At 49.2% G+C, this 12,152-nt stretch overlaps 5 protein-coding genes across 5 annotated transcripts; 2 read left to right on the plus strand and 3 right to left on the minus strand.

The window, feature by feature from the left end:
• Positions 1 to 313: 313 nt before the first annotated feature.
• On the minus strand, positions 314 to 676 carry BO87DRAFT_315850 (uncharacterized protein; the record flags this gene model as incomplete). Its single annotated transcript, XM_025619712.1, has 1 exon — positions 314 to 676. One exon carries the CDS (start codon positions 674 to 676, stop codon positions 314 to 316), a length of 363 nt encoding a protein of 120 aa, XP_025476558.1.
• Positions 677 to 1,903: 1,227 nt separating this feature from the next.
• On the minus strand, positions 1,904 to 5,860 carry BO87DRAFT_138793 (DUF3433 domain-containing protein). The gene is made up of 2 exons (XM_025618099.1): positions 3,826 to 5,860; positions 1,904 to 3,755 (listed from the first exon to the last, which is right to left on the minus strand). Exons 1-2 carry the CDS (start codon positions 5,546 to 5,548, stop codon positions 1,924 to 1,926), a joined length of 3,555 nt encoding a protein of 1,184 aa, XP_025476559.1. The 5' UTR covers positions 5,549 to 5,860; the 3' UTR covers positions 1,904 to 1,923.
• Positions 5,861 to 8,267: 2,407 nt separating this feature from the next.
• BO87DRAFT_365488 (phosphatase PAP2 family protein) lies at positions 8,268 to 9,857 on the plus strand. Its single transcript, XM_025621798.1, has 3 exons — positions 8,268 to 8,685; positions 8,759 to 8,991; positions 9,059 to 9,857. The coding sequence occupies exons 1-3, from the start codon at positions 8,652 to 8,654 to the stop codon at positions 9,758 to 9,760; spliced, it is 969 nt and encodes a 322-aa protein (XP_025476560.1). The 5' UTR covers positions 8,268 to 8,651; the 3' UTR covers positions 9,761 to 9,857.
• Positions 9,858 to 10,599: 742 nt separating this feature from the next.
• BO87DRAFT_139596 (uncharacterized protein) lies at positions 10,600 to 11,531 on the plus strand. The gene has a single exon (XM_025618102.1). It carries the CDS (start codon positions 10,731 to 10,733, stop codon positions 11,235 to 11,237), a length of 507 nt encoding a protein of 168 aa, XP_025476561.1. The 5' UTR covers positions 10,600 to 10,730; the 3' UTR covers positions 11,238 to 11,531.
• Positions 11,391 to 12,020, minus strand: BO87DRAFT_379245 (uncharacterized protein). Its single transcript, XM_025623985.1, has one exon. The coding sequence runs from the start codon at positions 11,895 to 11,897 to the stop codon at positions 11,736 to 11,738; it is 162 nt and encodes a 53-aa protein (XP_025476562.1). The 5' UTR covers positions 11,898 to 12,020; the 3' UTR covers positions 11,391 to 11,735.
• Between the last annotated feature and the right edge of the window lie 132 nt (positions 12,021 to 12,152).

Consider the following 12,152-nt stretch of genomic DNA (forward strand, 5'->3'; position numbering starts at 1 on the left):
ACAAAACGCCGGACCGGATCATCACATCATGAACATAACAGGTATCATATACACGCTGAGTCTATCCTCAATCCTCCAGATGCATTTATCCCAGTGTTTCCGCTGCACTCAAGGACATCCAATGCCCCGCGCCGCCAGACATACCCCGAATTGTCGTTGCGCTCCAGATGCCGGATCGACTTATCACAACCGAGTCGGAGCGGGGAGGGCACAGAAACCGTGGCGCATAAAAAGGCTCTTCGGATTCCTGGCCCAGCATCCCGCCGATCTGCTTTCGGCCGTAGTGTTGGTTGTAGCGACATCAGCCTCGTCTTCATTCACGAACCGTCCAACGTCGCTCCTCGCGCGACAACTTGGTGTAAGTGCCATAGTATTCCTCGGTATTCTCGATGGGCGTGACACAGTGGACAGTGGGAGTGCCCTTGAACTGAATCCGCTTTTCTGCGTGATTCGAGGCGCCCGAATGTTTCTTGAGGATACTCTTGGACGAGCACGAGTTGTTGTAGGCGTAGCTTGGTACTTGGAAAGACGAGAACCGCTTTGCACTCGGGCTCGCAGGGGAAATCGGAGTGCGCGGTATGGCGCTGGGAGACTTGAGGGACAGAGGCTGACGAGAAGTATTTTGCGCAGCGGAGGTGCACAGTGAAAGCTTCGGTCTTGCGTTGCGAGCGATCATTTTGACTGACACTGATGGGTTGGAAAGATGATGGAATGCAAAAAGATATCTTGTTCTTTGGGCGGAAGAAACAAGTAGAGAATAGGCGCAAGGAGCAGCAGCACAAGATTATCAAGGAAAACCACTTTGATCAACAGAGTGTTTCCAATGAGGCAGGCGTGTAAATGATACTATTATTACTCGATGACGTGCCAAACAGGAAGCTGAAAACAGATAGTCGCCTGGACCAGCCAAACGAACTACTCAAGGATGAAAATAGAACGGAAACAAAAACCCAGCAAAGCCCAAAACAAATTGTGTGTCAAGAAAAGAGGAAGAACCCTTAATCCCCGGGCTAGCTGGGCGGCTATATAGTTGTTCGACCTTCATTGCTGGGGAGAAACCCTGGTGGTGGGGAGGGCGAAGGCGAGGGGTTGACCTGGCGATGGATGGCAACCTATTTTAAGAAACTTTGGGTCAGGAGGTGACGATTTGCACCCATCCATACTCCATGATTCGTTGTCGTTCAGCAGGGACCTCGAGACTAGGTGTGATGAAGGAGTGACTTGTGCCTTTTCGTGCAGCTGCTCGGCGCTTAGAATGTGATGAACACTAACCATTGGCTGCCGGCCGCCATCCCCCTCGTCGACCACCCGGCATCTTCACAATTTCCCGCAGTCGACGATCGGAAGCTCCCCTCACCATGAAATGGACAAGCATTCTGCAGAGTTTGAAGTACCGAATAAGATGGTTGTTTGCCGTGGGCTTCGGAGCACACATGGGCGAGCGTGTGGGACATTGACGGCACTTGCATATGGGCACACCGACATCACACCCCACGACCGAACCATTGGTTCTCATCGTTCGTATCCCAATGACCCCCCGTGCCATTTTAGATGGAAAGGGCAAGATGCCGGCTTGCCAAAGTGTTGACGATCGTGCCAACCAGCCAATACGAGTGATGGTGGCTCTGGAATGTCTCCCAGAGGCTAAGTCAAGGTTTCAAGCGAGCCCGGTCTTTCCCATTATCAAATTCCATGATCACAATGGTAGGATGGTTGGGGGAAGCCAAGGCATCAATGGCGGGGTGGCTCCAGGAAGGGTTCAGGCTGCCTCGAGGTCCGGACCGCCTGGTGTAGAAACTCTTGCGTGTGCCGAGATCAATCGGTTTTGTAATTTGATTGAAACCCTTTTTCCAATTCGATGGCGATTTCAAAGAAGCCGCTAAGATGTCGGAAATGATTGAATCAACCAAGCCAAGAGGGTCATCATCCGTTTTGATTTCTGTCATCAGAAGTCACCCTTCGCAGCAGAGTTCGGAACCGATTTTTCGGCACCGGAGTAATCGGCTGTAACTCGATGGTAGAGGATTCGCTGTTGCGGCGAGAGTTGTCTTCATCCAAAACGTACTTCCATTGTCCATCGGCCGTTTCGTGTCGATTAAGTTTGTATCGTTTGTCCAGATCGACAAAGTGTTTTTCTCGATCGCCTTCACTCCATGCGTACGTTCCCTTGAAATCGTTCAAAACTTGTCCATGAATGACCCAAGGGATGATAGAGCCGATGGACCGTGGGATGCGAGGAAATCTGAAACGACCTCTCCTGGTAAGGAAAACCGAGGCGACAACGCACCCATCGAAGACCACTATTATTAGGACATACATGAATGATGGAAACGATGGGACCACCGCCCATGACATGTTGTAGATAATACCGTCGCTGATCCGAGCAGGATGGTCTTGAAGTTGGAAGTAAGCATCCCGTTCAAGCGATAGATCAGTTGCAAAGATTGACTGGTAGACATTGCGGGTGGCGGATTCGAGAACATTTGCGGTAATGACACTTGTATTGGTGTCCAGAATGCGGTAGAGGTTTGCCGTGAGGGTGCCAAACCAATCAGTGCTGCTTGCATTGTTGGTTTCTAGATGCGAGCCATTGTAAGTGACGCTTAGAGGGTTTGATAGCCTGAGGTTGTAGTTGGCCAGGTTTGTCGTCCCGTTGCGTAGAATCGCATCGTCCCTCACAAATGTGCCATTGAGAGGAACATGGTACTGTATGTACCCATCAGAGTTGAAACCAACGGAGAAATTCTGCATAATGAAGAGGGATTCGCAATACAACGCGACTGCGGTATCGGGTGTGGTTTGTAGATAGCCACCTCCGCTGGGGTAGGCAACAACGACGACAGCAGGCTTCTGACAGCCACTTGATTGTGCAAATGTTGGTGAAGCGAAGAATCGAACCGTCAAACTGTTTCCTTGGCTAGCCTCAGTGTCTTGGATTGTGTCAATTTGGCACACCGTATCTGATTCGTTGAAAGGCGAGTATTGCCAACTGGCTACATTTGTTACCGGGTCCTCGGAATAGCTGTCGGCGATCGAAAGCTGCTTGCATACTAGATCGGCACCAACGCCCCGAATGGTGCCCCCAACGAGCCATTCGGACGATGTGTCCGTCCATGCAGGGAGAAATGAATAGCTGGATGTGGTCCAAGAGAGCACCGAGGTACCACTGTAGATGCTGCTCTTAATGGTGTCAAGTTCGGGGCCTATTGGCGAGGCTTGTCTTATGGCGATTGACGCATAGCTGTAGTTGGACTTCATATCAGCATCCGCCCTCGTCGGACCAAGCTCGTGCCGAAAAAGCCCGCTGGCTAATATGCTCATTGCGGTATTGAACATACAGGCCACTCCTACGAGTCCCAGCAAGAAGTGGCGGTAACTGAACCACTTAAATAGTGAAGCAATAGGATTCAATGATCCGTACTCGAGCAGTAGGGAAGACGCAGCGGATGCGCCCCCTGCCTGAAGAACAGACCATGGTTCCAGAACGCTCAGGTATCGGTATATCGAGAGGCATAATGCCCTGATAATGGAAGCGAGTGCAGACGGGATGAGTTGGAACAACGCCGCCAGACTGTCGGAGTTAAGATATGTCAAGGAATGGAATGCCCCATTGTTGGCACACAGCACGAATATCGTCACAATACCTGCAAATACCGCTATAAAGAGGAATATCTCAAGAGCGAAAATTGGCATAAGGAGGAAATGAGGTCTTGGATCGGGTTTGCCTTGAAAGATCTGTCTTTGAGACCGAGGAACTAAACAGTGTCAATATGTCTAGTTTATGAGGCCCTCACCGAGGCAAATCACAATTAGTGCAAGACTTACCAGCAGATGGCTCAATACAAATACGGGGAGGGTCAGAAGCTTGCTGCCAGCGGCAAGTATAGTTCTTGAGAATGGTCCTCAACTGTCTGGTTGACAACTGATCTAGGTTCAAGTGAGACAGACACGAAGCATCAATGACATCGGCCATGATACCACACATGGATGCGATAGAAGCTGGGTCACTTCGAAGCATATTCGGGCGATTTGGGTAGGTGTAGGCCAAATACAAAACCATTACCACTCCGAACAGAAGGATTGCCTCGGAGAGGAAGGACTGTACCGGGCCAACAATGATGGCCATCTGATGTGTCACATGAGAAGCTTGCACATAGTGTGACTGACTGGTGAGATCGAAGATCCTGTTCATCAACGGTACAAAAGCGCCTTGAACGCTAGTTTCCAGCTTCGAGATAAGATCGCGATGAAGTGTGGATGGTCTCACTGGCTTCTTATTGAACGTGGAAGTGCCATTGGTGGAGGCCACCTCTTGCAAAATTATGCCTTTGAAGTGGGTAGTATTGAGAGAAGCTCTTGAGACCTCTGTAGTCGAGTTCGGATGCAGATCAACGATTGAAAGCGAACCATTTACTTGCACTGAGATGCCAGCTTCCGAGGTCAGATAGACAAGCTTGCAGCCAAATCCATTGACCTGATGGTTGTAATCAGAGCTCGAATAGTCGGATTTCTGGCGATCAAGTTCACTGGATTTATTGAAACTGACGTCCACCGTCAGTCCGATTAGGTCGAAAGAAGCACACTGCTTGGTAATACTAGTCGTGGATGCGTTCGGCTGCCAGTGTGAGATCTGCACAGATGAGTTTGTCGGCGGTATGGTGATTTCCTCGCTGAGTTCCAGGGTGCAATTATCGGTTGTTGACACGTCGTAGAGGTTCCAGATCAAGGGTTGTCTAGTGGGAGATCCGATACCGAATGAGGAAGTATTGGAGGATACATCAATGGTTACGGCATCTTCCACGTCGATCTCAGTACAGGATAACTCTGTCCAATAGATGGATTGCGTGAGTTCCCACATTTTCGTGTCGTATTGAACATCTAATGGTATAGCCACCGGTGCCATGGCGTACTTGCTCGATTCCGGCTGACTATAAGACAGGTCCCGATGATCTCGAATGCTGGTCGTGTTCTGGATGCTGTTATCCACCAAGGACCCCTGCTCTTCGAGGTTCACGATAGTCGGCCATGTTTGAAGGTGCTGATTCTTGTAGACGGTAGCATCATCCATGTTGAAAAGACTACTTTGCAACGACGGGAATACCAATTGCAGGAGGATACTCAGGATTGAGATACAGACCGCAAGCCAATGGCGGTTCCTCATGGCAAAGAATGGCGCGGTTGTATAGTGACCGAATTCGTAGTTGAGAAGAAGCACATCAGCCGGAGCCCCTTGGGGTCTTGATAGTTGGAAGTACGGTTCGAGCCGAAGAGCGTCATATTCAACGAGGGACCATAAGACTGCGATAACCATGCTCAGGATCGTGGGAACGTAGGTGTAGGCGAATTTTCGGGTGTCGGTGAGTTGGTCAGTCGAGGTAAAGAGACTGAGGCTGCCTTCATTGTTGCCCAGTTGTCGAAGAAACTCAGTCACCAACAGCATGAAGAACATGAGGCAGGCCAACGGAATCAAGTATCGTCGGCGCAAGGTCCGCGGAAGCCATCCTGAAGTCCGGATCTGAGGAGCATCGCGGGTAAGCTCTGTTGTCATCGTTCCTCGGTCCTTCACATCTGTCAAAGTTGCCTAGCATAGATCACCGGAGGGATATGGCTGGTATCAAAAACCAGTCACCGCATTCAACCGCGATTCGACATGGCTGGAGGAAGTGTTCAGGAGTGAGGCGCTCGAGAATTGGGGAGGCACAAAAAGGTCACTTCAGGGTTGCCCATCGACGGATATCGCAGCTGATTGACTTGTCGACACAGTGTGATGGAAGAAAAGCGGTATTCAGGGTCCTCTTGTTCCGATGATGCGGCTGGTTGCGCGAGGATCCGGGCTGGGCGGGAGGAGAGTCGATGAGGAATGAGATAAGAAACGAACCGGGTCGTGGTGCTTTGGAAGGCGACGAGCCCCGGCGCCAAAACCATTTTAGAAAAATAGCCAGTTTGGGGGGTGGGCAACTTGGCCCGTTTGGGATTAATTTATTGCACTGGGGCCTATTGGTACGTGTTCCGGGTGGAGCGCCCACTTAGAGACTTGGAGGAGAGGGGGTTTGACTGGTGATGCGATCCGCTTCGCAGCCCGTAAAAAGGCCACCAACCTCGCCTTACGATCCACTGCATTTGCAGCAGGAAATCTGGCTAGGTCTTCTAGTCCCCTTTCGACGCGGGATGAGTGTTGTGGTTCACGGGTCAGTCTTTCCCTTCTGCCGTCAGCAGTCTGCATCTCGGTGTACTCCCAGCCCAATCAGTATTAGTGGGTCATGGCCCTGGTTGATCACTGTGACTGTGACAGTCCTGGAGGATATCCAAGAAGAGGCATGATCGACGGTCAATAGATTGCATGATGGTGGTCGCAAAAGGGTGCTGCAAAGGGTTCAGACCTTCGAGACTAACAATGGGGAGGGACACTTGAGTGATGGTGGACTGGTGGACTGGTGGAGGACACTTGCCATGGCCGAAACTTGGCGAGGGAGAAATGACGAATCTCTTTGGTAGCGCTCCAAGGCTTGGTATTTTTAGCCGCCCTGGTGCCCCACCGAGTACCGTCCCTGTTTCTTCCCAGCGACCTGGTTATCTTCTTTTACGCATCTAGATATATTAACCTACCTGGAAAAGTCTTTGCACTGAGGAACAGTAGTAAGATCACGGCTTTCTCTTTCCTGTCTAGATTTGACGGTAACAGCACGCTATGGGCCTGGGCTTATCAACTGAACAGCAAGGCAGCAAGGTCTGTCAGCATGCCATTCGCCCATCTACTGATAACCTTAAAAATATTCTGCATTGAACCTCAGCTTACAGCCTATTGCAAATCTTGCACAATCTGAGTATAAGCTGTGAGTCGTACTCAGATCACAGGAAGTTTAGTGGTTCTATGACCAGCCAACCTACCACTTGACGCTCGTGCTTGCAAGAATGTACTAGTAGATAGAGAGGCGATAATAGCCCAGCTATTTGTTTGTCAATACTGATCGTATGCTCAATAGACTTGGATTCTATCCGACACAGACATCCCGCTGTATTTTCATAAACCTTGTGCGAGCACTTGACTCATCACATGTTATGGGAAACATACAATGATAGAAAATATACGTGGTGCTAAACACAGTTGACGGATATAAATGATATCAAAATCATGTTCTCGAGATAGTAATATATGACGACCATATAAGGTTTAGTATATAGCCTGCGCACTCTTTTGATAACCGATGGCAGAGCTCTTCCCTACTATATCTTATCAACGGAACCCTTGAAGATGAGTCTATCTGGTGGGGATCTCAGGGTCTGCGGCCGAACCCCTTTTTTATCACGAGAACTACCGGCAAGAAAGAGCCTTTTAACCTTGACAGTAGCTTGAATTCTGGACTTTGCCTCAAGAAAAACCAAGACAATTGTTCGGATATATGGGTTGTATTCAGAAAACAAAACTAGTCTGCATAAAGCCTAGGTCGTCCGTAGTGCTCGGGTTGGCTTAACCCAGAGAACTGCTACCTAGTAGAACTTCATAAAGTATACTGTCTACCTTATAAAATGCAGTATAGTGGCCTGAATTATACCGTGCGATCCCAAATATACTGCATTATATGCTACATCATAATATGAGAGCATACTTAATGGGTGTTGTACAGAAAGGGGCCACCATGCAGATTCGAGGTATATGTCGTAGCCAGCAGTTACGCTAAGATGGCTCCGATCGGCAAACATGAAAAGAATGAACCAACTCTCCACTGTACCAAACGCATTGCATTGACTAAATCCCCCCTTTTCATATTGTAGAGCGATAGCACAAGATTAAGAAAGAAATAGAGAATACAAACATTGATGAGGAAAAGAGTTGTTGTCAGTGTAGATCGGCGAAGCTTTCGGTCGAAGGAATTAGCGCATGGTAGGAACCAATAAAGCGCGATCGAGACGCACTTGGCTCTCTGGGCGTCACTGCCGGTACTACTATGATCACCATCTCACTCAATGTACTCCGTACCTGTCGCTAATTTAGATACGAACTTCTGCAACGGTTGAACTCCAGCCTTACCCGCCATTGTGGCTGAAACGAAGCAGAGCAGTGGCAGCCCTCTCTTCGGATACGGATACGATGGATCCTGGATGAACCGCCGCTAAATTCGGGCCCAGACCAGAGTGGCTCTCAAAAGAGGTAATACCGCGTGTGACCTACCTCGGTGTGGTCCATAAGTGATTAGTAGTTTCTCCATAACTTCTTGGAAATCGTTAGAGCGTTGATGGTTGCTGGACAGAGTGATGGGTCTGCCTAACCCAGCAGACTAGTCAAACTCACCTGCCTGCCTGCCCTGTTTTTTTTCTTTTGTAGGGACCATGCAAACACGCCAAACCCCACCAGGCGCCAGGTATCCACGGAAGTATGGCAGCCACGGATGACGACAACTTCTTAACTCAATTCTTCGTTGTCACCTTGGCTCCCCTTTCTCCTTTTTCTCCGACTGGCTTCCCGGGATCTTGTTGCAAGACTTCAGACAAGGTAGATCCTCTGGTGTCAGGCTCGAGACAACACATCAATTCCATTTGCTGGGCTCATCGTTAAGTTCCAGTGTATGCGAAGCTTCCGCCTGCAGTGCAGGGTAACCTCGACCACCGGTGTACATGACCTAATCCTGGTTTCCATACCTTGAACATCACAAATGGGCGCGGTGAAGAACATTCTAGAGCCTGCGGGTAAGTTATATCCCTGCTACTTGCAAATCCGCATCATCCGAAGAAGCATACTCATGGTCTCGTCCTGCTGTAGCGATTGTCGCCGCCTTCACCGCAGGAGCACTCATCAATCGGCGCAAGAACGCTAAGCTCCTCGCTACGCCGGATATCGAGTCACCACTGCTGGAAGCTCCTCCAGTGGACATAAAGCCAAACGATGAGGACTCTGATGAGCGCACAATTCGAAACCGCCGAACCATACAATCACGGATCCTTGCCAAATTCCCCTTCTTGTTGGAAATATGGTATTGGCTACTCACATATTGGGTGAGACACATCTTGATGCCCAAGGCACACTTCCTGTAGTACCACGCATTGCTGACTGTGTGCATAGATCTATCAAGGTTTACGGGCGTTTTCCGCTAGGATGATCAGTGGCCATGAAGCTATTTTCGACACCGCTGAGCGCCATGCCCTTTCCATCCTCTCGTTCGAGCACTTACTTCACCTCGATGTCGAGCTATCCGTACAAACGTATGTGCTTGAGCAGAAGCCATGGCTCATGGGGTTCCTGGCTCGAGTATACTATTCACATATTGTCCTCGGTGTGATATTCATCGTCTACTGCTATACCTGCATCCAACGAGACAAGTATCAAGCAATCAGGCGTACACTGGCGTTCGAGAACGTCATTGCCTTCACCATCCTTACCTTGTGGAGGTGCATGCCACCTCGCCTGCTGCCAGAGGAGTACGGCTTCATCGACGTTCTGCACAGCAATGCAGGCGGCTCAGCCTGGACGCAGAACAAATTCCAGCTCACAATTGCAGCGATGCCCTCGCTCCACTTTGGAAACTCGATGTTCATTGCACTCTGCCTGCTGAAGTTCAGTCCGCATTGGTACCTTCGAGCTGTGGCACCCATCTGGCCCATGCTCATGGGACTTACTATCGTTGCGACAGCCAATCATTTCATCCTAGATGCTGTCGTCGGTGCATGTGTAACGCTCACGGCATTTAGATTTAACGCCGTCATGTTATATCTTCTTCCTGTGGAAAGAGCACTCTTCAGGTTGTTGCGTATAGAGAAACCCTAGGCCGCCAGAGGTGCCTAGCCTGCCGGTATACAGTCTTGGGAACTAGGAGTTAGAATATCTATATCATTATTCCTACTTGAGTCAATATTCTTTGGTGGAGAGTACATAGTCATCGTTAATCAACCTACACTTGGATCGCGTATGTACACAGGCATAGTGTCTGTTTTGTCAACCGTATCGTACAGGCAAACTCAGTTTAAACCTTTCAAGCTGCCCGAGAATAGATAACACCAGCGAGTCAGCTCCCTCATGCAGCCTTTTTGATCTATTGCTCAGAGGTGAGCAAATGAGTCAAACTAGCTACACCAGTTCCCGTCTATCTGAGAAGAAACGAAGTCAACAAATGCTACATGTTTACTAGAAGTAAAAACGATCATGTATACTGGTGAAGAAGCAGAGGATATGGGGACTATGGAGTAGAGAAGTGATAAGTATTTTTACTTTTTTGTTTGTATGCCTTCGATAAGTGAGACAACCATTATGGGAATATGGGCTTTAATTCTTTCTTTTTCTTATTTTCTTGATGTTCTCAGCCCCCCTCCTTGAGATTGATACTGTGGTGCACGAGTGTATCCAGCAGGTGTGGACGATTGTGAAAATCATTGATAGAAGTAGTAATTAAACAGGCGTTGAGTAAAATCCATATATCCCTCTCTCTGAAGGTCTGTGAACAGCCAGGACGTCGTAGTGTAGATGATATGTAAAGCATTGATACTTAGCCTTTCGTTGGGAAAGCGAGAGCATATATTATGCATGTTACTACGGATAGTAATCGCACTATGCTGCGTATTGAATATGTTTGTTTTTGTTTGTAGGTGCTAGTCACTTTTAGCACTATGAACGGTAAGTTAGAGAAACAAACAACTTATGATAGTAGAACATGTCGTGACTAAAATAGGGCTCGGTGTGTATTGGATATAGCAGGGAGTTTTAGGACTACTTGAGGTAGTTGCATTTACTTGCTGAGTGGATGTTGACTGACATGATACTACTATGTAAGACTACATATTTCTCGGTGAAAGGGCTGCCTGACTACTCCGTACTCATTCCAATCTTGGCGGAGATCCCTCCTGATCGCGTGAGAGAACAGCTATTCGGAGAAGAAGTGCAGGTCGGAGCAAGGCCGAGGTCGAGACCTGGTAATGCCAGGTGGAGTGGCGCCGTGTCTTCTCTCGGAGAAATTATGGTCCCGTGTCTTTTACCCTTTCCCCCCTGGTGCCTTAGGCTAGAGGCCCTGCTTAGGTGTTCTTCTTCCGGGGAATTTCGGTACAACCTTCCTCTCCGGGTTTTGTCTACGATTGTCACTTGTTCATTTCTTTGTGGCTTTGAAGGCGCGCACAAACCTGCGGCTCCCCGTATATACATACGCTTTGACGACCTGCTGAGCCACAGTGGAATCAAGCCTCCCCGGGTTCTCCAGGTCCGAGGCTCGTTTAGTTGGGGGATAGACACGCCCATGAATATGGGGAAGGTCTAATCCTTAGGTAAGATGAATAGACTATCAACTCCTAGTCTATCTAGTTCCTCCTGCTTGTCCCGGAGTCCCCACCGAGCCGGAGACGCACCTCGTGGAAGCAGCTCATCTCATTCGCGGGTAAGCCAAATGAATCGGCCCGAGACGGGGAGAAAAGACTCCAATTCTTGTGTGTCAGACGGCGATGTCATGTGAAGCGCGGAAGCGCCTTGCATTATTACACAGTATCACTCGTCGATGTGCGGATGCTGTTCACCTGGAAACCCAAATCCGGTCTGACCCTCAGCTGTACGTTGATGGTGGTTCTCCGAGATCGGGTCGCATGCCGCGTCTTGGTGGCAGATGAACCCCGATAGAGGGGTCGCATACCCCAAGTTGCTATGGGCTCGCTACTCTCGCTGAAGAATTGGGATGCATCTTGACCACCCTACTCCGTTAGAAAACGGAATCGCTACTCTTGGGAGGGAAGTTGGAAAGTGCTTCAGATCCTGGTTGTCTGGCTTAAGGGGGACCCAGTGGTTGGTTATCATATTTATCGAAGGTGGCCAAAGTTCCGGAGTTACCGTGGCACGCCGAGAGAAGTTGGTCGTCCATGGCGAAATCCGTGATCCGTGAAGGGGCGTGGATCGAGGGTGTGTCCCTTGGGTCAGCGTGGCTTTCCATTGTTTCGGGAGAACTAGCTTTCGGACAGGAGAAATTTCTTAAAAAAAGTTTGATTCATATGAAAATGGTCTCTCATAATAGATATGTTGTTCCATTTGGCAATCTCACAGCATCAAGACGTGTATATGAAATGCCTTGTGAGGGGAGTGAGGGTCTTGCGTGCGGAGTTAAATAAGCCAGGAAGCCGCACTTGACCAGGGTTCGGGGCCAAGTCCGATGCATAAGGCCATAAGCATAAGAAAAGGCCTCACCGGA

This window comes from Aspergillus neoniger (assembly GCF_003184625.1).
Source record: "Aspergillus neoniger CBS 115656 unplaced genomic scaffold BO87scaffold_31, whole genome shotgun sequence".
NCBI lineage: Eukaryota > Fungi > Ascomycota > Eurotiomycetes > Eurotiales > Aspergillaceae > Aspergillus > Aspergillus neoniger.

What these genes read in the sequence shown, in the direction of transcription:
- BO87DRAFT_138793 (XM_025618099.1), bottom strand. Translation starts at nt 5,548, where the DNA reads ATGACAACAGAGCTTACCCGCGATGCTCCTCAGATCCGGACTTCAGGA. An exon ending in TTGTATTGAGCCATCTGCTG is followed by an intron (nt 3,756 to 3,825) that starts GTAAGTCTTGCA and finishes GACACTGTTTAG; the next exon opens with TTCCTCGGTCTCAAAGACAG.
- BO87DRAFT_365488 (XM_025621798.1), top strand. Translation starts at nt 8,652, where the DNA reads ATGGGCGCGGTGAAGAACATTCTAGAGCCTGCGG. An exon ending in GAACATTCTAGAGCCTGCGG is followed by an intron (nt 8,686 to 8,758) that starts GTAAGTTATATC and finishes GTCCTGCTGTAG; the next exon opens with CGATTGTCGCCGCCTTCACC. An exon ending in ATTGGCTACTCACATATTGG is followed by an intron (nt 8,992 to 9,058) that starts GTGAGACACATC and finishes CTGTGTGCATAG; the next exon opens with ATCTATCAAGGTTTACGGGC.
- BO87DRAFT_139596 (XM_025618102.1), top strand. Translation starts at nt 10,731, where the DNA reads ATGTTGACTGACATGATACTACTATGTAAGACTACATATTTCTCGGTG.
- BO87DRAFT_379245 (XM_025623985.1), bottom strand. Translation starts at nt 11,897, where the DNA reads ATGGAAAGCCACGCTGACCCAAGGGACACACCCTCGATCCACGCCCCT.